The sequence below is a fragment of the Nothoprocta perdicaria genome, unplaced genomic scaffold (assembly GCF_003342845.1).
Source record: "Nothoprocta perdicaria isolate Ctin4 unplaced genomic scaffold, notPer1 scaffold_46, whole genome shotgun sequence".
In the NCBI taxonomy this organism is placed as follows: domain Eukaryota; kingdom Metazoa; phylum Chordata; class Aves; order Tinamiformes; family Tinamidae; genus Nothoprocta; species Nothoprocta perdicaria.
In genome coordinates this window covers 442,514-465,383 of record NW_020455710.1, presented here as the reverse complement: position 1 = coordinate 465,383, position 22,870 = coordinate 442,514, and the positions used below count along the sequence as shown (strand labels likewise).

The 22,870-nt window shown below is 46.3% G+C and overlaps 1 protein-coding gene and 1 long non-coding RNA gene across 3 annotated transcripts in view; one reads left to right on the top strand and one right to left on the bottom strand.

Moving 5' to 3' along the window:
• Positions 1–7,142: 7,142 nt before the first annotated feature.
• Positions 7,143–14,208, bottom strand: LOC112953667. Its single transcript, XR_003250595.1, has 4 exons — positions 14,147–14,208; positions 13,557–13,647; positions 10,059–10,268; positions 7,143–7,302 (listed from the first exon to the last, which is right to left on the bottom strand). It is a non-coding gene; the product is annotated as an uncharacterized LOC112953667 (long non-coding RNA).
• A 4,667-nt stretch (positions 14,209–18,875) lies between these two features.
• TMEM94 (transmembrane protein 94) overlaps positions 18,876–22,870 on the top strand; it is a 39,085-nt gene continuing 35,090 nt past the window's right edge. For both annotated transcript variants that reach the window (XM_026046771.1, XM_026046770.1), the window contains exon 1: positions 18,876–18,992. In XM_026046771.1, coding sequence (XP_025902556.1) covers positions 18,969–18,992 — 24 coding nt within the window. In that variant the 5' untranslated portion in view covers positions 18,876–18,968. The remainder of the gene's footprint in view (positions 18,993–22,870) is intronic.

Below are 22,870 nucleotides of genomic sequence, written 5' to 3'. Positions count from 1 at the left end.
GCCCTCCCGCAGCGCCCCCCGGAGCGGAGCGGAGCAGAGCGGGGCCCTCCCGCAGCGCCCCCCGGAGCGGAGCGGAGCAGAGCGGGGCCCTCCCGCAGCGCCCCCCGGAGCGGAGCCCGCAGCGGAGCGGAGCGCGGTCCCCCGGAGCCGTCCCCCGCAGCGCCCCCCCCGGAGCGGAGCGCGGTCCGCAGCCCGCGGCGCCCCCCGGCGCGGAGCGGAGCAGAGCGGGGTCCTCCCGCAGCGCCCCCCGGCGCGGAGCGGAGCGGAGCGGGGCCCTCCCGCCTGAGCCGCTCGGGCCGCGCTCGAGGTGCTGCCCACATCATAAATAAATACAGTACCATAAATAAATAAATAAATAAATAAATAAATAAAAGTAAGTTTCCAGGCACAGTAACTAGGAGAACTGAAACTCGCTTTCGTCGACCCTCCAGCACATGGACTCCTTTGAAAGGTCTGTCACAAAGCGCCCATAAATAATAATGCGCATTGATCAAAATGTGGCCTCCGTCTCATGTAGAAGCAACCCTGAAATGCGCCTTGAGCGGCAAAGAAAATCTCAGCCCTCCTTCGTTAGCACAGCATGAAAATGGGCAAGTTTGAATCGTTAGCGTCCTGGCGAGGGAGGAGCCCGAGCTTGGGGGTATATTTTTTATACACACACACACACACACACACACACAAATACATCTATATACTCTGAAACTATTTTAAAAAGGTTGAACAAATAATAATTTTGATCTCGAGTTGGAAGAGGAAAAAGAAAAACAACCTAACGCAGCTACATCTGGCAGCAAAGGTGGCAAAGGCATCAGGAGAAGGTGACCTAAGAGCGCTGATAATTTTCAAGCCCATCATGAATATCCGGTGGAAGACCCAGCCCAAACCCCTCGGTGACAATTTTGAGACAGAAAAGTCTGATGATCCCTGGGTAAAACAGAGCTGCAAAGCCGGTGTCCACGGTTCCAGCTCGGAGAGCCCTGCTCCACGCGCAGGGAGCAGATGGCAACAGTATTTTTGCATTTAAGAGAAAACCTGTCCTACATAAACGCAGTTAAGCAATGTCTGTGTTCCCTGTGTCTGTGTTCCCTGACTCCTGTTGCTGCCCAACCTCCAGGTCCCCTTCCTTAAAGGATAATAAAGCTAAAAGCAAATAGCAGGACKGAGGTTGCCAGCGCAGCAAAGGGGCAGAATGAGAAAAGAGATTTTATAGGAGAACCTTGATCAGAAAATGAAGAGCTTGGCTCAAGTCCCCGCATCGACACTCAAAGCAAAACCACAACTCCTACACAGCCTCACAGAAGCATCGCTAAGATTGACACGGCTGTCAACAGCCATGAAGATCACAACCGAACAAATCTGCCAGCACTACTGGAATTACTGGAAATAAGTGTATTCAATACACGTAATCAAGCCCAARAAGTTATTATCTTAGCAAGCTGCACTTTGAAGATGGCACAGTGCTGGATTGCCATTTCAGGACAAAATGACCATTTATTCTGAGGTCAGTCTTCCCCATTGCATTAGCAAGACACAAAAAAAGCAGCACTGATGGTTTTCCTTGCCAGAAACACCTTACTGAGCTATGGCATCACCTCCAAATCTTCCTAAGCTGGACTCTATTTCTCTTAATGTCATTTATCCTCTTCTGCAATTAGAGAAAAAATAAGATGTAATATGAAATGACAGCATACGAAGCAAAGTATGCAAACATTCATTCAGGTATTCAACATTTCCAAGTTTCTGTGCCTTCTGCAAGGGATAAATATTGCCAACAGCAACGGTAACAGATCAAACAGCGCCCAGCTACATTTGAAGATACGTACCATCATCATCACACATGCAAACACTCAGCAAAGAAGAGCTGCTTGCAAGCCATAAAACCCAAATCTGATGGTGTAAAAGTTAGCTGTGCAACCTAAAAAGCAAATTCTGGACTCAATATAAGCTTAAAGATGGACATTACTGCAGATTGCTAAATGTTCCTTTCTTTGGCGTGCATATTGCTGTTAAGTAACTTAACAGCAAGTGTTACTTACTGTTAAGTACTTACTTAAGTAAGTTGCTGTTAAGTGCTGTTAAGTAACTTAACAGCATCTAAGAAAATGAGGTATTTTAACGGAAAGCACTGGTGTGCTGTTTCCAAGAACCACCCCAGCGTTTCCCCGAGCTTAGCTCTGTTATAACTTGGGAAAATCTCTAGAATAATTCAAGATGAGAGGAGATTCAGCACACTTTTTCTCATCACCTGCCTTAAATTTACTATCACTTTCATAGATATTGTCAGAATAGAAAGAAATTATGTTTCTGCAATAAAAAATAGCTGCTACATAGAACAATGCTTTAACCTTTATGACTTAAGGCAAAAGTCACCAAAGCTGTAAGCAAATTAGAGAAAAGATCCGGAAAAAATAAATGGAGATATTTACATAGTAAATGTCAGAAAAGGAAGAGTTAGAACATGGATGTCCCTGAAGTCACTCAGAAAGCATTCACGAATCTTATYAAATAACTTCTCAATCAGCCCCACAATTCTTGAAACAAAAAGACAACTGCACAAGGCGGAGGAAAAACAAAACCCACCTTACTCAGGAAATGGCTTGTGCTGCATCTCTGCCACAGAACACAGCTCCAAGAATTCCCTTCAGGCAAAGGCAGCAACGACCCAGGGCAGTGTGAAAAGACTATAGCCAAGCCCAGCGCCACAAGAACACAGATAACACCGGAGCAGAGCCAAAATAGGAGCACAACGACTAGCCATTGCAAGAATTAATAGATGATCTTACTAGAGAGCCAAGAGGTCTCAAAATGCCAGCGTGTTTTCGCCTCTCACCCTACAGTGACGCTCCTCTTGCTCTTAAAACCGTGGGGTGAGGAGGGGAGGTGGACACCAGAGGCAGCAGATGCAGCAACTGGAGGTTATTAGCAGTGTGTTGCTACAGCCCAGGGTGGATTACAAGTATTTAAGTATTATAAGTATTTAAAAATGCAAGCCTYGATGCTGTAGGTAACAATCCTTATGATCTTTTCAACTGATAATTTAAAAAAAAGAAAAAGAAAAAAAGAAAAACAAACACGCACAAGCCTTTTGATACTGCTCCTACAAATGGCACCTCCTCTAGCACACAGGAGCTTTCTCATTGTTTTCTGCATTTTTCTCTCCTACTGGACAGCAGTAACGAAAGGAACAGAAAAACAGTTTAGAAATGCCAAAGTGAAGGAAAGAAGATTTTTTTTTTTTTATCTTCAGTGAAAGATTTTGCAAAGAATCAAGTCTGAGGCTTCTTCAGTTTGTACTGGGCTAAACGTTATTGTGCACAGGGGAACAGTGGAAAGAAAAATGTGTGGCCACATCAKTGGGAAGACATGCAGAAACGTAAAGTGTCAGACTCTAGACAAAAGAACAGAATAAAAGAAACGTAAGGGCAGAGCATTGATTCAAATTAGCCAAATAAGGAAGTATAGCACGGAAAGTTAACCAGGTAAAATACAAATTAAATTATCAATATATAAAAGCTGGAATATTTGGGGGCACAAATAGTACTTAATGTATTCCAACTCCCTTAAGCGTTCCTCGTCTAAAGACGAGGCAATGCACCGCTTACAAAACCTACCATACAAAATCMAAAAATGTTTATCCAAAATTAATCATATCTTTAAGTGATGATAATTCAAGTGCCTTTTTTTTTTTCACACATTTTCATCTTGCAGAGTTTGCAGATCACAACCAGCACCGCGTTTGCTGGGTATTTAGCAATCTGGGACCCTTCAAGTTGTGGTCTATGACTGAAGGGGTTCAGAGCCTTGTAAAACAAGGCATAAACTTCCCTAAACTGTGCGTTTCACCTGCGAGGTGCTGCCTGAGCTACGGCCTCCTCCACAAGATGCTTTTTTTGTTAGTGACCGACATCTCTGTYCGGAGGCCGCTACCTCGGGAGTCAGCGAGACTGGATCCTTGTCTTCTACAAATTAATTGAGGCGATTAATTGAAACGGTAGCGTTCCGCGGCACGCAGGAAGAGCCGGGTCCCGCCAGCAGGAAGTCCGGGAGAAAAAGGCTACGAGGGAAGCGCTTTCCCGGGCGCAGTGCGGCGTTATCCAAGGGGTCCCCGCGGCGGCGGGCGCGCGGGCAGCCGCCCACGGGGCCCCCGCCGCCTCCCACGCGAAGGAACGAGCGGGGACCGCGGGGCCGCTCCGCCGAGCCCGGGAAACCACCGGACGCCGGGAGGCAGCGAGGGGCCCCGGGCTAAGGCAGCAGCCGCCGAACCGGGTTCCCCCCGTTCCCGGAAGCCCCGGCCCGGGCGGGCAGGGCCGCCCGCGATGCGCGGGGAGGAGAAGGGAAGGGGTCGGCGGGGCTGCCCCCCTCACCACGGCGGACAGCGGCCTCCCCCCCGCACTCACCGCGCCGCGCTGGGGGCGCCGCCCCGGCCGAGGCTCCACGCGGCCCGGCCCAGCCCGGCCCGGCCGCCCCGGCTGCCGCTCCGGCCCCGCCGCCCGCGCCGCCGCCGCCGCCGTCCCCGGGGCAAGTCTCGCGAGAGCGCGGCCCTGTCAGGCGCCCGCCGCGATCATGGCCGCCGGCCCCGCGCGCCTGCGCAGGCTCCTCCCGCGGCGAGGGGCGGCGCGGGCAGCGCCCCGCGCGTGCGCAGGAGGAGGCGGCGCTCTGGGGAAAAGGCCGTTTTGGGCCCTTCGCGGATTTAGTATTTTCAAAGCTTTTTTTTTTTATCATCATCATCATCATTATCATCTTTAATTTATTTTAGGTTTCTTCCTGCCTCCTCACCCCAAAAGATGTCAGGAGTGTCAATGTCATTTCTACACTCTATTGCACACCCTGCAATACCCATATAAATTTACTTTATATCTGGACTCGGGAATTTTAGATCATTTTGGATTAAAAATTTGAGCCCAAGCTGTTCAATTGATGTTTTGTGATAAAGACACATTCTCCACCTCCCCTTAAACCCACCTTCCATTTAAAAGAAGTTACCAATCTGGCCCCTGTCCCTGGCTGTTTTGGGATAAAAGGGGAGAATCAGCTTTATTCAGACCAAGATTAGAAAAAAAAAATTACTAAAATAGCCCCAGCTGCCTCGGTTCTGCTCACAAATTGTCCCCTACAGAGATCCAGACTGGAAACCTGTCTACCCCACTGCTCCAGCAATCTAATATAGATCCCTGAAAAGATATTTTGGGGTGAAATCTGTKCTTTAAACTCTTAGCAAGATCTTTTTCTCCTAATAGCATTTACTTCAGGGGTTTTAATTTCTTTTCTGATTTGAACATCAGTACAGAAAGGTGTGAACTGGACAGGGTGAAGAACTGGGACAACTTGGGGAAAGAAAGAGCTAAAGGAGCTGAGGGTTTTGCAAAGGCTTCAGAAATGATCCATCCAGGAGGGCACAAAATCAGCGYGAGATTCCAAGCTCCCTCATGGTCCCAGTCCCTGCTGCTCAGACAGACTTGCAGAATCTCTGGTTTCTGCATGACCTCAAAGCGAGGATTTAGAAGCTTACGAAGAGCATCTATAAAATAAATAGAGTCCTCTCAGAAAAGTTATAGCAGGTAGTTTTAGCTGGACTTGAAAAGCGAGCTATGACCAACAGCTGTGAGTTGAATGATAGCTACGTCAAGAAGCTGCAGCTGCCTCGCTTGAAAAGGGCACCCCTGGAAGGCCAAACAAGCAACAAATTGCAGGAATAGTAGAGATCCAAGGGTTTCTAAAAAAATCACTCCCACTAAAGGGGTTGCCGAGATGTACTTGTTTTCAGACCAATTAACACAGAACACACCCACAGCTTGCRAACAAGTTAATGCCTTAAAATTTTATACATTACTTATGCAAATATATAGGTCTGGCAAGGGTAAAAAAAGGCAGAGCCTGCTTTACTAGAGGATCAATTTCAGCTGCTTGCTGTAGTCTAGGAATAGCTTGAATTTTCTATGGCAGATTGGGGTGATAAATTATAATCTAAGATTAGTTTTGAGGATTACAAGAGGTAGAACAAATAAGAAAAAATGGTGTCTGACATTTCTTTTGGATCCTTTAAATGACTCGGAGCAGTCTGGAAAAATAAATGTGCGGTTCCTTGCTATGAATAGCTGGGAGGAATATTTGTCAGAAACTATTTTTGTGTAAGTAGCCATTTGAGGTTTCAAATTGCTGCTGTGAACACTCATTGATACAGTGTTACTAGCCAAAACCAATAGTTACTATGACAATAAGTGTAATGTTAGTAATAGCAGCTATGTTGACACAAGGGTAAAGACAGACCACAATAACAGTCTTACCTGCATCTTCATGCACTGTCTTTATCCTACACTGTATTGGTACCTGTCATTTTGCAGTGGAATTTAATTAGGGATATACGTATGAAAAAGATCTGCATTAGGAGTTAGAACGCCTACTGTGTCATCCAGATGTCAATTTCTACTAGTGTTGCTGCACCTAATGCATGAATTTACTGCATGGCTTTTCCTAAAAATTCTGCTTCTGACAACTCCACAGTTATAAAAATATACTGTATGTGTTCCTAATTCTCATCACCTTTAGCACTGCCACGTGCACTAAAATTACTTCCTTGGAGAGTTGACATAAAAAGTCAAATACTATCCAGAATATCCTAGACTTTCTTCTCATTCAGAAACATAGTGGCCTCATTCTCACTTGCTGACAGTATCAACATATGCAACTTAAAGTAGTTAAAAGAAGTGTCAAAGCTTAAACTGGGCCCAGTGGCCTCTGCTTCTAACAAAAGAGGAACTGGGAAATACTAGGAGAGCTAAAGAACTTAGAGAAGGTTCAGTCAGAAAAATATTTGCTCTAGTTTTGATTCATATCCTTTTTCCCTTTTGCCCAACAAGTTAAAAGCCTACAAGCAGGCACAGGAAAGAAAAAGGCAAAGCATCAGCTCCATGTTCTGTGCTGTAAGCAAAGTTAACAACCGCAGAATCTTTCTGGTGATAGTGCAAAACCCAGGAGTTCGGAACACTGCCATCTTTCAGGTGGAACACAGGTTGCAACAAAGAAAACCTTGGCCTAAATGGCTACAATAAATTTATTTTGTTCTCCAGAAAAGGTAATTAGAGCAGATTGTTCACAAATAAAGATAGCCTTGTACTCTATGTTTCTCATGTTTTATTATTTAATGCTGTAATTTCCCTATTTCTAATTTTAATAAACATTCATAAGCTTCATTTCAGGGTTGCATTTATTTGTGGAGGAATTCCTTCCCAGATGCAAGTTAGAAGTTGCAAGAATAACATAACCAGTTGCTGGTCACAGGAATCCTGCATCACATTCCAGCTCCTGCAGAGAGAACATCCAGCCTTGAGCAGGTCCCTGCTTCTCTCTCTCTCTCTCTCTCTCACACACACCCCCCCCCAGTGTCTTGCCAAGCTTCTGAAACGTAACCAATTTCTTGGTAAAGATGCAGCCTGCACCTACACTCCACACATTGTGGCTTGTGTTTCTGCTGGACGATGGGCAGCAGAGATTTTCCCTGCTGGAGCCCTCCAAGATGTCTCACTTCATCCTTTCTGCCATCTTCACCTTTATTCCTAGACTCATTCTCATCAGAGGGGAGAATCCACCATCACGAGCTATAAAGTAATGAGCTTACAATTGCCACTTCAAGGAACTTCACATGTTGCATTGATTTTCTGAAAGTGTCTGGCACAATAATTATAACTAAAAGTATTGCCAATATAAATTTTTTCTAATGGCATTTAGTAAATCCAAAGACTTTTTTTAAAATCCTATTTGTTCATCACTTCTGAAGACRACTAAACTTTTACATTTGATTATATTATTGCATTTCATATGCATAATATACATATATTTTTGCACAAGCTTGATGTATGGGCCAAAAAATAAAAGCCTCCTATGGAAAACAATCCAAGCAATCTGCTAAGGAGAAATGTAAAATGGATGTAGAGAACTTCTTAGTATAGTCCTGATCAATCATCTTGCAAACTGGAAGTTAAATACCATAAGACAATTCTGGCAGCTGCAAGGGAACCAACTTGCCATATATCTCTGCCTGGAGAGGAGCAGAAAAAGTAGATGCAGCAAACAGGGAAAAACCAGGAAGGAGACAAAGAGGAAACGCTGGGAATGGGGCTGCTGAGATTTGCTGCATGATCAGCTTTGGCTTTTTTTCTTCTCATATCAACATACACTAGCCTTAGAAGGAGAATCAAGCCTGGGATTACCTACAGAGTCCAAGGTTACTCCATTTACTGAGYGTCTTGGAGCTGAAGCTACTTTATTAAGCTTGCCAGATGTAACAAAAGAACACTAAGTGTTAGCTGCTCTAGCAAGGTGCTGCATACTTAAAGGATACCTAGCATATAGGTGCTAGCCTGAGATTCAGGCCACATGCAACAGGCTTGTAGAYATTACTTTGCTAGCAGGACAACTGTACCAATTACTAATTTGAGTATTAAAACATTCAAAGCAGCTTGATCCTCTAATGGTCAAAAAAATATTAGTTAGAATTTTCTAAAACCTTAAGAACTATGTTTTCTGGTCTGGATAGACCATTTTCCCCACATATTTGCATCTGAAACACCATGGGAAAGTACTAGAAAATCAGACAGCAAAGCAAAACAAAAATCTTGTGCCAATGCATTTTCTGTACCCATTCTTTAGAGAACAGGGAATGAACTTAACTTTGCTGTGCATTGATTTAGTCTCATTTCAATGAGACCTTTGGCAATAAAGGCAACAGTATTAGAAATATGATACATGCATATACAAAATAAATAAATATCAACCATATTCTGAAAGTGTGAAGCAGGTATAAAAAGCTTGCCCCAAACAATACCATAAGCTAATGCCACACTATTCCTCACCATTAGGAACAGAACTTCTTGAGCTTTGAGCCTTCCTATAACCACACAGCTCTCCATGCTCAGGAATCTCCTCAGGCTTCTGCTGTGGCTCTCACTTACACATTGAGACATTATCACAACTGTCTGTTGCTGTGAATCCACCCGAGAGCAGTAAATAAGTGTTGGTGCTCATGACCTAGACAGAACAGCTGATCTGCCAAAACAGCTTCACAAATTCRCTCATTATAGATCTGAAGAGCACTTGGGAAGCAGCTTAATCACCATGCGAGACAAACAGGAACTGTTCCAACTTTGATAGATCAGGACATAAAAGTCAGCTTAGCCTCAAAGCCAACCAAAAAAGACAATAAAAACATCCCTGAGTCTTACAGTGAAGCAGTGAGTACCGAGAAGAAAGTAATAAAGCAAATTCTCCTCTGTTCCACACATTTCTATGATCACAAAAATGATAAGCACTGAAAAGGGCTAGGAAATGCTGTTTTATCTCCAAATTGTAATAGACATTGCCGACGTCAATAAATTAAAGGGTAAAACGAGTTGGCTGGGGTCATCCAGAGCTGCTCAAATTCAGAAAGAAATCTGTAAAAAGAAGCCAGGTCCAACTGTAATGTATTATCTCCCTTTCACTAGTACAAAAGGGCTTCTGCTTTCCTCCTACTCCCAATTCAGTCATTTATCATTTTCAAGACAGCTTGGAATTGTCAGTTCAATTACCTTTCTGCTGGGAGAAAAACAAAGCAGATRCTGTTTATTACTAAAAAGCAGAAGCTCTTACTTTTCAGGAATATTTATTATTTTTATAAGAAGCCATAGAATAATTTGCATATTAATATGCGGAGCTAATAAGCAATATTATTCAGCTAAAATATCTTTCCTTCAGCCTTGGAAGCAGCTGCTTTTAATATTAAAGCAAAATCTCTCTTGAACTAGTTTTCTCCCTTTAATTTCTTTTATCACTGCACATATATGTAGAAATAGTAATTTCCCAGCATCTGGCATCAAATACACAGKGTGAGAAAGAGACAAATATACAGCAATTGTCTTCCCCAAACAATAGATTTTTCTCACTGATTTCATTCATTTTCTCTTTYTAAATTCAACCTTCCTGTTCAGAAATGCTTTCTTCACTACATATTGACTAAAAGGCAACTTCAATGCCTTGCCAGAGAGGTCAACCTAAAAAAGCAAAGATTTTTCCGCACGCAGTACCTGCTTCCGAGCGCTCGTACTCAAATTCTCATGTCGGCACCTCCCGCAGCAGCGCTGATGGGGACTGACTGAAAGGCACATGCAGGGAGGTCAAATAGTTCCTCGGATCTGTCGGGGACGGCAGCCGCTCCGAGGCGGAAGCTTACTGCAAACGGAGCCCCGGCTCTGCCCATATGTTGTCATCCCAAGAGGGGACAGTAGATCCCTGCGCTGAAGACATGAGAAGAATGAAATTGAGTATCCTCAGGCTATACAGTGGGTTTGCAGCAACTGCTTCATTTCTCTATGCTCACTTCCTATCAAAATTACAGAGAATGCCTCTGCACAGTGAAAGAATCCCAAGCAGGACAAGAGTTTTAATGGCTATTGTGGAATAAGTGTGGAAAGCAATCAAGTTGCAGGCAAAATTGACTAATCCGAGCTTTCCATCCTGTTATATCAGAGAAACAACCAGGACTAACAAGATCTTGCATATCTTTAGACTTCTTATTTACAACATTAATATTAAAAAAAGTGGTGGTGGGGGATGATAGCTTAACACAAGTCACAAACCAGAATATTTCCTTTCACAACAAGTCTTTATGCTGGAAATCTTCAAAAATGCTAAATGAGGGCAATTATGGTTTTAAACTCTTAAAACTTTATTTTTTTTCTATTGAGTTTTTCCTTTGTTAGCTAGTACTAATTAATGGAAGCACTCTATGGATGTCTGTCTTATTCCTGAATCTATAGCAATAGGTCTAAGTCAAGCGAGTTTCTGCTGTTCCCAACACCTCGGTAATATTGTATTTGATAAAGTTTTTCACTTAATCTCTACATGCTCTACAACTAAACCACTGAGGTAAATAATTAGATCATGTTTAGCAAGTAGAAAATAAATAAACAAGGCAATTAAGAGCCCAACCAATTAGCTCCTTGAACTGCAAGTCTCATTGACAGAAACTCTATACACTACATGCCTGCAAACAAAACAGATATTATCAGGGTCTGGTCTGAGGCTCACAGGGAATCACCATCAGAGGCAAAACAACCCATATCTCTGCTCGAGACTCACCATTGCTCTGACCTTTTATTAAAAACTGCCTAAAAACTAAGCTGAGTTTATTTGGGGTGGGAGACCTAAAAAGGAACAAAGGACCCCCATGCAGAACTAGGTACAGTTCATGACTTTATACTATTAMAATGTCAGTAGCTCATTTATACTTTTACTTGCACTCTAAGTTAGATCAGAAAATTCACCCCATCTGCCAGTTTTGCTTCTAAGGCATCACAAGTACTGAGTTCTGTTCTCCCCACATTGAATTCTAGCGATTTGTTCTAGAAAACTACAAGCTAAGAAAAAGCGGAGATTGTGGGGTCTTCACTCTAATATGAATATTTTCATCATATTCAGGGGGGCTGAAAAAGGCTTCGAGCTGTGTTGGGTTCAGACACCACAAGCAGGCTGTCCTGGAGCACTGGAGAGCACATTCCCAAACTTCACCTGCCAGGAAAACCAAGCAAGGCTTAAATTCCCTGCGTGCTGCCATTTCTTGCTATAAAAACCAAAGATAAGCGTGTCAGGCTGTCGCTGCTATTTTAACACAKCCACGAGCATCGCTTTCATACAGGGCCGCGGCACCACAGCCCAGCGTGACAGAGCCGCCAGGGGAAGCGCGGGGACAGCAGGGGAGYGAAGCCCACGGGCCACGTCCCCAGTTCAGCCCCTCTGCCGCGATTCGGACACRAATCCCCACAGACAGAGGCACAGGCGCCGCCGCCGCCTCACGCCTCCGCTTTCCTGCGGGGCTCCGCGGCTGCCTCTCCAGATTGTGCCTGTGGTGGCTCCCGCTGYGGCCTCGCTCCTTGGGCCAGCCTTGGCCTCATTCGGCTCCTTTGAGGCCTCCCTGCAAGAGCAGCTCGGAAAAAGCTCCGAAAAGGGGAAATTGTAACATCCCTGGCAGAGGGGACCCTGCCCTCCATTATCCGCCGCTGCCGCGGCCCTGGGGCACGGGCCGCGCTCCGTACCGACCGCGGGGAGGCCCCAACCCACCCGGGCGCTGCTCCGGGCAGAGGCGGGGACGGAGCCGCCCGCGGTGGCCGCGTCGCTCCGGGCTCCCTCAGGGCGGGCCGCCCGCTCGGGCCCTCCCCACAGCCAGCGCCGTCCCGCCGCCGGGGCGGCTGCTCGGCTTCGCGCGCCGCGGCGGCCCGACCAATCACCGCGCCGTATGCGGGMGGCCGCGCGGAGCCCCACCAACCACACGCCGCCTTGTTGAGGGGAGCGCGAAGCGCCGCCCCGGCTGCCCGGCTCCGTGACGCGGGTGTGTGTATGCCGGGGAGGGGGTGGGGAGGGTGCCAGTGACCCAGATGGCGGCCCCGGCGGCGCGGGGGGAGGCCCGGCGGGCGAGCGGCTGCCCCGCCGAGACGGCGCGAGGCGGCGGGTGAGTAGGGGCCGGGCGGCGGGAGGGGGCCCGGCGCGTCCCCCGCGGCTTCCCCGAGGCGGCGCCGTCCCCCTCCGGCCGCCCCGGCGCGCAGCCTCCCGCCGGCGGGAGGAGGGAAGCGGCGCCGGGGCCGCCCCGGCACGTGCTGCCCGGGACCCGCCGAGACAGCGTTAACCGGAGCCGSGCTGCGGCGACCCGCTCCCCGCGGGACACGCGGCTCCCGAGGACAAAACTCCCCCGTTGCCAATAAAGGAGCCCAGAGGCGCTCGCCCGGCTCGGAGGGCAGCCCAGGGCCACCCGCCAGCGCAGCGCCCGGGTCGTGCGGCTTCGCTCCCGCTCCGGCTTCACCTCCCGGAGCTGGGATTTCTGGCATTCCGGGGTGACGCTGGTCGTGGTTGTCCGCTGTCGAGGTGCCTTCCCCAAGCAGGGTAACACCAGCCATTTAACCAYGAGGAAAGGCCTCCCAACCCCAGCAAAAGTCCCATCACACGCAGCGCTAGAGAGTTCACTCGGTGACAACATCGGAGAAGCGGCCGGAGAGCCGCACRCAGGGCCACACGCTCTGCTCGCCCRCCTCAGCCACAGCCCACGCAGGACAGCGACACACGCCACAACAGTGCCTTCCAAAATGGGCTTTTCAGTGCTCAAATTTACCCCAATAATTGCAGATACCTAATGCACCCARCCATCACCAAGGCAGCTGCCCATAGGCAGTAACTCCACTTTGGAGGGAAAGAAATCGCAGCRTGTTTATCCAGAAAGCTTTAAACTATAGCAATTGTAGCATAAATTCATAGCTGAACATGAGTGAAATACAGTTGTGGTGTGCAACAGCTATGAAATACTTTAGGCTTCTCCAAAATACAAATTTCTATATCAGCAAAGTGTTACACCTTAATACCCACTGTGCTGTGTTAAACTAAAGGGCCTGCTCAAGCACTGTAGGAAAGTTTCACCAACCTGGCAAGCATAAGAGTTTGGCTTTCCAGAGAAACAAACAAAAAGCCCAAAACACAATAGCGTCCACCGCTTAATACTGGCATATGAAGAGTTAGGGGCTGGTTTATATACAACATACCTTGTGTTCTCTGCAGTAATAACTTACATTTCTCTTCTACAAGTGCTTCTCTGAGCACATAAGTTCACATTAACATTCTTCTTAATTGTGGCTTTAAAAAAAAAAAACCTTTTTAACTGATAAGAAGATTAAAGTATTAGTACTTTTCCCATARGCAATAAAACAACTATTACTCCTGCAAAGGGAACAAAGAAAGAAAAGCCTTTTTCTTCTCTTTGTCACTCAGGAGCTCAAACTGGGTAAGTGCCACAGTCTTTGAGGACACACTTACCCAACCTCTGGCCTTAGGAAGYCACAGTAAGTGCTCTAGAGACCAAGTTGCTCCAAGCAAAAGGACAACCCAAGAGGAAAGGGTGGTTTAAAGTGCTTTTATACACCTGTGAGTGGGTGGACTTGGCCAGGAGCAGGGCTGGGGCCACTGAGATTGGCCAAAAGACAAGTCCATCTATAGGGCTGGCCAGAGGAGAAGTCACCTTCACTCACCTGTGATCATCCAGAGGCCCTTTGTGCAGTAACCAGGGCACAGAGGTTGTTCATCACAAGACTTAGGGAATCTTTTATGAGCATGATAAAATGCCCAATCTACTGACCTGCTCAGAGCCTTTTCTGTGGGAGGCCTGTGCTGTTTTTGATGTGGATGCCCTTGATCTTGCTAATGGCCCCCAGGTGCTGTGTGTCTGCTGGAGAACTCCCTGGGCACCATCCCATCAGCGGGGCAATTCTTAAACATCTCCAGGTGTTTGTGCTTACACCTGCTGCGAGCCATAGTGTGCATTATTTATAGTCTGGAATTAGGAGGAAAAGCTGTATTTGATTTGTGGGCCYATGTAGGTCTGCAAAAACTGATTCATTAGAAGATGCTATAAGTGCAATATGGTCTTTAAATCTCCTGGGCAGTGGGTTGGGGTCACTTGCCTTTTTGTGGTTTTTCTGGCATGTCAGTACTTACAGTTACAGTCCAGCAATAGTTACAGTCCTGGTTACCACAATTCCCAAGTTGTAACGATGAATGATACGTCACCTCCACAGTGAATTCTTCCATACGTGTGCTGTAAACTGTCTTGGTTCTCATTTAACCATTTAACTTGCTTCTCTCATGAGAACCTTGGTTCTTATTGATGTCTCACTACTGCTGGCAACCAGGGACCTGGACAACATTCAGAAATGGTCCCTTTGTTGCATTTYTCACTTCAAACTGGGCTGATTACACATGGCTGTGGCAGGCCCAGAGGTTGTGAGAAGGAATCAAGACCTGAAGCAGGGAAGATAGAGCTATCCTTAATCCACAAGCTTTTTTTTTTTCCCCTAAGAAAGAAAATTGAGCACAGCAGATAACTTCCAGATTTATTATAGCATAATTTGAAACATATTGGTCTCTGTGGAGGCAGTAAGAGTAAACAAGGTTGCTCCTTGTTTTGATCATATCTGTCAAATTATTTCTTAATTCACCAGAACAAATTAAAACAAATAACTGTGTTCTCTTAATTGTGTTTACATCCTTTTTTTACCAATCGTAATCTTTCAAGTGAACCTATGTTCTGAATGAGACACCTAAGACAGAGATTGATGCACCAAGGCTGTTTCTTGCTCCTTCCCTCCCTGTCGTCCACCACCAGTTTTCTGTCACCGCTATCCTTTGGGACGAGAGTCTGATGTGCGAGTCCTTTCCTGAAAAAGCCAGAGGTTCATTTTCATGGAAAGCTTTGTGCAAATAAGATTTAAATAAAACCCAGTTTTACCCCAGAAAGGCATAATTGTCAAYTGGAAGCCAAATTTTAATTCATCAGAGTTTAATCCTGTTCCCAGTTTGCGGTTGAGCTCCCTGGGAAGTGACGTCTCCCTGAAGCACCCTACGGATTCTTCACAGTCACGAGCAGCTGGGACGTCCGTCCTCTGCTGAGCTGATAATACCTAGCACATACACAGCACTAATTCAGCTGAGCTYGCTGCCTTTACAGATACTAATATGTTTACTTCACAGAGAAGCGGATACCTCTATCCCTATAACAAGGAAAAAGTGGAGCTTCCCCGAGTCCTGGCAAGCTGGTGTCTTTGCAGGCAGGTAGTGTAGCCAGGAAGAGGCTGCCGGTGCTCTGTTGTGATTCATCCGTGCTCCCAAATCGATGGGCAGTGTCACCGCGTGCCCCTTGGGACACCCACCCAGCAGCAAACGCGCCCGGCTGCGAGCTCTCAGGCGGCCCCAGCCGTTCCCGAGCAGGAGGGCTCCCTAGTGCTGCTGATATCGAAGCAATCAGCTCCAATCCAAGCTGTGCTTTGCAAGGCAGCTGCTTTTTTGGTTATTATCTTGTGTTCCCTTGTGTTTCTATTTTGAGTGATGCAGATCTGACTTCTGTTTTTTGAGGAATTCACTTCTGGCAGCAGGAGATGTTCAGATTCCCCAGCATTTTTTATAGATTCATCTGTCCTGGGAATTTTCAGTAAATAAAACAAAAATCTCAATGGTAGATCCTACGTAGAAAACTCTTAYCATTATGTTGATTTAGTTTTTCTCCCCAAAGACTTGCAGCTTGTAGTGCTTCTTAAACACAAGTCATCTTTCCAAGTATCTATAAGCTGTTTAGTTAGCTAATCWTTCTCTTTTGCTAGGCAAGTTATACATTTTGTTCATTTCATACCATACTGTATGGTTTATTACTATGTTCCAGCATGGATACCTCATGCTGATGTGCGATATAGAAAGYTGTGGTGCTTTTAAATCCTTAGATGGAAGATCAGAATGCATAGAATTTATTTATTATCCGTATTATYATCAGATCTCTAGTGCTCCTGGTGATTTTAATTGGCGTGGCATAATTCTTGCAGACATTTTATCTGATAAAGTCTGTATTTGGAGGGGAAAAATCATAGAATCATAGATTCTGTGAAAAATAATAAAAAATACCTGGGCATATTACATTTTAGATGGCTCCAGTACCAAACCTGGTGCAGACATTTAGGGAAGGTTGCTTCTCATTGTAGCTATTCTTTCCTTTTGGCTACGATTGTCCYAATAATAGGCTATCCTAATGTATCTAGATTTGTTTCAAATTTTTGTTTCTTAATACAAATCCTTTCTAAAGCGCAGTTCTGCTCTGAAAATATGAAGCATTCTGCTTGTTTTGTATGTGCAGACTGGCCTGGGAGAGACTTGGCTGCTTAAATTAGTTTGAGATGTCTGTAGTCTGACTGTTGCGCACCTTAAATTGGGAATGTGAGAGGGGCTGAGCTGTCCGTGGGCTGCAGAGTTTGGAGAAGCCCCAAGCAACACGAGTGCTGGGGAGGCACCACTCATTTCTTTTGCAAGCTGTTATTGCCCCGTTCATTATAAGAGCTTTTCAGTTTCTCTTTGTGGGGAATTTTCCCCCTTTCCAGCCAATCTTTTGCCTGACCGACGCTCTTCCTGGGGCTACCCCTTCAAATCACGGAGGCGATCAGGGTGGCGTTCCTGGGCGCRCAAACGACATGCCCTGCGCTCCGAGGAACGGTGTGTTTTACACTCGGGGTCACATTTCAGCGTGGTGCCTGAACCAGACCGTCCCTGTGCGCTGCAGGGGGGCCGGGCCACGTGTCACCGCGCGTGCCCTCCGCGGCCCCGCCGCCGTTCGCGCAGCCTCCCCGGGATGGGTTTTCTGCCTTTGTGGCTTGGGCTTCCCACGTGGTCCCCRCACTGATAGTTTTGCCTTTGAAGTCCTGGTCCAGAGAGAAATTCAGATATTTATTTATTTTTTTTTAATGTAAGCAAGGGAAAGCTGCATAAATCCTTTGCTAGAGCTGCAAGTAAGTTACAAGAAGAATTACTGAGGTTTCTTCCTAGCCTTCTTTTGTCATTTTGTCCTTGAAAACCCATCTCCTCCTCCTTTCCCTGTGTATGGGTGATCCTCGGGGTAAAGGCCCCAAGCTGCAGGCACCCACCGAGGTGCATCTTCATCCTCCGCACCCCCAGTCCTCTTCATCACTTAGCTCCGGTTACTTTGTCCGATCCTCACTTGGCCTGGCAGGGACATGCAGCAGCTGCCTTAACTTCCCTCCCTTGGTCTGTGCCCCTCGACASGACTCACAGAGCTGAAAACCAGGGCAGAGCCCAGAGTTGTGGCTTATTGTACTGAAAAATAAGTGCCAGAAAATGGCAAGCGGTGCTTGCTCTATTGCAGGCAGGTCTCTGCAGTCTGGATACTGGGTATTTGCTGCTCCCCAGACTGCAGGTGCGGGGCCTTCCTCCCTCAGAGGAAACATTTGCAGGTAAGAGCAGCAGTGCTTTTCTCAGGAAGCCCTGGCTGCTTTCGTGTTCCTCGAAACGAGGAGGCATGTTGTGATCGCAGGGCTGCCACCATCCAAATCCTCCTTTGAAGAAGAGTGTGGTGCAGAGCAGGGTGGTGGAGCCTGGCATGCAGAGGCCGCTCCTCGCGTGCCTGGGGGACGTGTCCTTTGCTCGGATTGCTTTGCAGAACTGTCTACTTCCTTGCTGCTTGGGATCTACAAGAAGTGAGTGGCCAAGCCCCGAGCTTCTGGGTGATTATTAAAAAAGAGAAGCAAGAGACACAAACCATCCAGAAGACCCTTTCTAAAACCTCTCATAATATCTCAGAATGTTTTATCTAAGAGATGATTCATAAGGCACCCAAATATTTTGTTTTGACCAGTAAAGATGATTTGTATATATGGAAGGAGAGCCGCTTTATGCCGTATCAGATCAGGGGGAAGTTGAGAGGGAAGAACAAGGATGTGAGCCCAGAATTGCTTCCTATCTCAGTTATGTTAAAATGACATTTTCACTAAACTAAAATGTCCTAGTCCCTGGAAACCTGAAGTTGGTCTTGATGCCTTCTGGCCTCCTTCATGGTGGTCAGCCTCAGGCTGAGCTCAGGGCAGAGCTTTGGCGAAGATTTGATGTGATTTGCAGCAAATGGAGGAATCCTTACTGCAGGCTCCACTAGAGATTAGCTGGACAAAGCTCCTGGCAGATAAAGACTAGTGAGACAAATAGCTGCGGGGTGACAGCTCGTGCCAACGCCTGGTGCAAGCCAGGGCCTCGTCAGCTTGTTTCTGGAGACCTGCCCAAAAGTGTGTCAGGCCTGYGATAACGCGCTCGCTCCAAGCTGCAGCGAGCTTCATTCATCTGCCCGTGACAGTCCGGGCAACGCTGAACTAACAGGATTAGTTGCTGCACCATAAGAGCCACTTTCTGTTCCCCGCTTCTCCTTCTTTTAAAGGCCAATCGTGTCGTGTGAATTTTGTTAATTTTACAGCTTTTGTTGGTCCTAAAAGGAGAGATGTGGGGAAACTTACAGCTTCCTGTTCTGTTTCCACAGATGGTGATGTGATAAGTGTGGCCAAGACCATCTCTACGTGGGTGACGTTCTCCCCTGAGGAGCAATCCCCTTTTGCTGGACATGCGTACAGAACCACGGTGCCATGGACCCGAAGGAGAAGTGTCAGGTAGGTCTCATGATAAAAGTTACTCCCAACTTCAGTTTTGAATCCTTTTCTTTGCTATTTTAAATCAAGACTGACAATTTGCCACTATCAGTAACAATATAATCCATAGTTTATACCAAAGTTAGGAGCTCTGTAATCTTTGCACTCCTAGGGATGCATTTGCTTGTATCAGTAGATGGGATCTAGCCCTGAGTGTCCCAGAGGTGGCAGAATGATTAGTTCTGTGCTGGTCACCTCTTGTTTTCTATCCCATTGATTAAAGTGAATATGATGAGAGCTGAGACCTTCAGAACGCTTAGCAGACCTAATGATTAGCAGGGGAGAACCAGGAAGTGATGTTGTGATTTCTTTATATGCACCTGGTTAGCTGTGGATTTTAATGATTGCTTAGTTTTGTTTTAGGAGATGTCAGTTAACCTAGACAGTGAGTTTGGGAAATTCATTTCTATGTGATAAATTTATATATGGCTTGGCTTGTCAGGCTCCCAAAATAGTGCCTAAGAGCTGCTTAAATGAGTTGTGTTCCTCGTGGCTAAATTCTTACCTTTCAATTAGCAGCCTGCACAGGGAGTTGCTGTCGACGTGGGGGCGCTCCCTGGACACTGAGCTTGTCTTTGATTGAGAGACTGAATTCATGAGATTATTAAAAATAAAATGTGGAAATAAAATCGTCTGAGGTCTTTTTTTTTTTTTTTTTTATGCTCAGCATGTATTTCTTGGGCAATTGTATGCCTTTCCAGGGAAAAACATTCTAGAAAAGTGCCAGATAAATGTGTATATTGTTTGGAAGAGCAACCTGTCTCTTGCTACCCTGCAGTGCTTTCAGCTTCAAAGAAGTGAACAGCAAGATCTTTATGAGTAGCTGCAGTAGGAGCTAGAAGGACTCATCTGCTCTCATTTGCAGGGGACTATTAACCTTATATGTGCTTCCACTTCCCAAAAGCTAAAATCCAGACTCGTGTTGATCACATAGGATTACTAGCTGATTACTTAACTGAATATTAAACATGTTTATCACTCAAAAAAGTGACACATCACCTGATGCACTTGCCTGTTAAACTTCTTTCTTGCTGGGTCTGCTGTTCTGTAGGGAGTGAGATGAAAAGGGCTCAGACTTCACTCATGTCTAAGCCTCCCACCACTGCCCTGCTCTGAGGACACGTTTGAGCTGTGTTGTTTTAGGCACTCGTTTTAGGCATTTTGGGCTAGTCTGGTGTTGTTCATTTTAGAAGATGGAGCACTTACCATTCTGTGCAGAGCTGCTTTCTGAGCAGCGTCTGAGAGCTCCAGGCCAGGCTCTGCTGCAGAAGGTTACAGGGGCCTGCGATATTCAGAAGTCCTGGGCTCCTTCCCTGGCTTACCAAAATTTCATTAAAATGAAAGGAAAAAAATGACTGCGCTCTTTTCAGTAGCAATTAAAAAATCCCTTCTGATGTGCTCTGCTTTGTTTTACCACCTACTTTGCTTGGATTCTGAGAAAAGATTGTGATTTTGTACTTGTTAGCAGTAGGCTATTTGACATTGATTAATGAGCTGGCTCCTGCTTTTTTTTCAACACTGCAGAACTACGTTTCCTCACTTTTAAAGCAGAATTCATTTTCCTTCCCAAAGTGAAGAACTTGGATGCCTATATGTTGATAAGGGAAGAAATTAATCTGCTGCGTAACCCYAGCGATAAAGCTGATGTGTGAGGTTTATTTTAAAATGCTAAAAATCGAATGAACCCCAAATGGAAATAGCAACCTGAAATCTAGTCGACAGCAATCTCTCTAGCCCAGAATCTGTGTGTGATGAAGAACAAGAGCTTCTGGATCACGAGATGTGCTCTGAGCTCAACCACATCAGCACAGACATCAGTCGCTCGACAGGATACGAGGTTTGTCCTCTGGCTCCAGTCAGCTAATGCAGCTCCCTTGTCAGAGATGAGTGAGGATCAGAGCTTCTCAGGTGTGATGTGGACTTCCTGCCATTTTCTACCAGAAACTGCCACTGCAGAGAAAAGCAGAGAGTGTCTTAGAAGCAGTGCTGAAACCCTCTTAAATTAAATGTGCTGCTGCTTTGCTCTGTTGATCCTCAGCTCTCTAGTTGCAGCATGTCCGACAAGAGCTGCGATCCTGCCTCTGGCCTGAAAACTAGCTAATTCCTCTGCCTCTCTTCATCTTGCCTCTAACTGTGTGTGGTTTTTATTCCCTGCTGTGCCGCTTCTCTAAAACCTCATCTCTTTTTCCAGTGGCTTTTCGCACACCAATCCTTCTTGCACAGACTTCTCTCCCCAAAGCTGCAGTTTTTGTACAGGTCTCAGCCCCTTCCCTTTACCTTTGTGCTCTGCCTTTTCCTCCAATGCACAGTTTTATCTTCCTGTCTTAAGATTACAGCTCTGCTCTTTCAAATGCACAAAAGCGCAGCCAGATGCAATTTATGATACCAGCTGATACCAGAAGGCAGTTGCACGGCACAGATTATTGCCCTACCCAGAAYGTTGCAGAGCAAGGTCTCTAGATGGTAGTGGAAACAGAAGAGAGGAGACTCGGTCCATTTGCAAAGCTGGAGGTCCAGAGCCAGCAGAAAGTTGTCCCAGGACCTCTTTACCATGTAAAGARCAAGAGTTGTCCATAAACTTGCCCTGTGACCAGCCAGTTCTGCTCACAGGCATTTGAGTTTCCAGAGGACACATACCGAGCTGTAGGAAATAGTTGAGTGAGTGCTGAGATGAGAAGGGGTTGATGTAGTGTGGAGGTTTGTCCTTCCTGGCACCATCTCCCTGGGGCTGGCCTTATTTTTTCTTACTTTTTTCCTTTGTGTTGAAGTGCGCAGGTAAGCTTAGTTTCCTAGCAGGAAAAGACGAGAGAAGGAAAAATTGGTTCCTTAGGACACCTTATTCCTCTCTGCAGTTGGAAATTGTTGTTGGGGAAACCAGATGCCCTTCAGGAAGAGGGAGGATATCTTCTTCCCTCTTCCTCTCCTTGCTTTCTGCTAGCTCTCTCCTAAAGTGACACTGAATACACTGTTTCCCTTTGACATTTGCTTTAAGAGATCTGCAGAATTGCATACGGGTGTGTAACTCTGTGCCAGCACAGCAAGGAGAACTAGTTCTTTCAGGGGCTGTCTTGTATCTGTCCTACCATGCATTTATAGCAAATATCGGGAACTCTCAGGTCTGCATTTCTGGCTTTAAAAGCTGCAAATGGGCTGTGCTAACTTAGGGAATCATCTGAATCTCAGGGAAGGAAAGGAAATGAAAAACTCGCCCTGGGACACTGGGTGGGTGCAGAGGTATAGTCTTCCAAGCTGCATTAAACGCTGGCGCTCAGAGTCTTCGCAGCGTCTATCTGTCCCCTTTTACCCGGGCTGGGTCCTTGGCGAGCCAGTGACACGCTTCTCGCCTGGGTCACTTCCTTATCCCTTTCTATATGGTGTGAAAATAATCGTTTTAATGATGGCTCCCCTCCAAATACCTGTTTATTCCCCTTCATGTCATCCTATTCCAGCTCTGCCGAGGTGATCCCAGTGTCTGCTAATCCTTCCTCCTGTCTGTGCCAGTGCCCGGGGGTCAGAGAGCCCTGGATATGGCCTTGGATGTGAATAATCGGCCTGCGCCTTCTCTTTTAGCCTGGGTGGCTCAAGGCGTGTGAATATTGATGCTGAGAGGGGCTTTTGCTCTGTTCTCCATCAAGAAGGGAAAAAGGGAGGGAATGCTTCACACTGGACCTGTAGCCATCTCAAATCATTCAAAAAAGATTTTTAACTGAGCTTGAAACCGAAGCTGTGGAGTCATCTGGATACCTCCCCTTGATTTATGCAGGAATGGGGTAGGAGTCCCGGCTCTCCTTGTCCCTGTCGAGCCCTCTGTTCCCGGCCTGCTCAACTCTCCCTTCTCC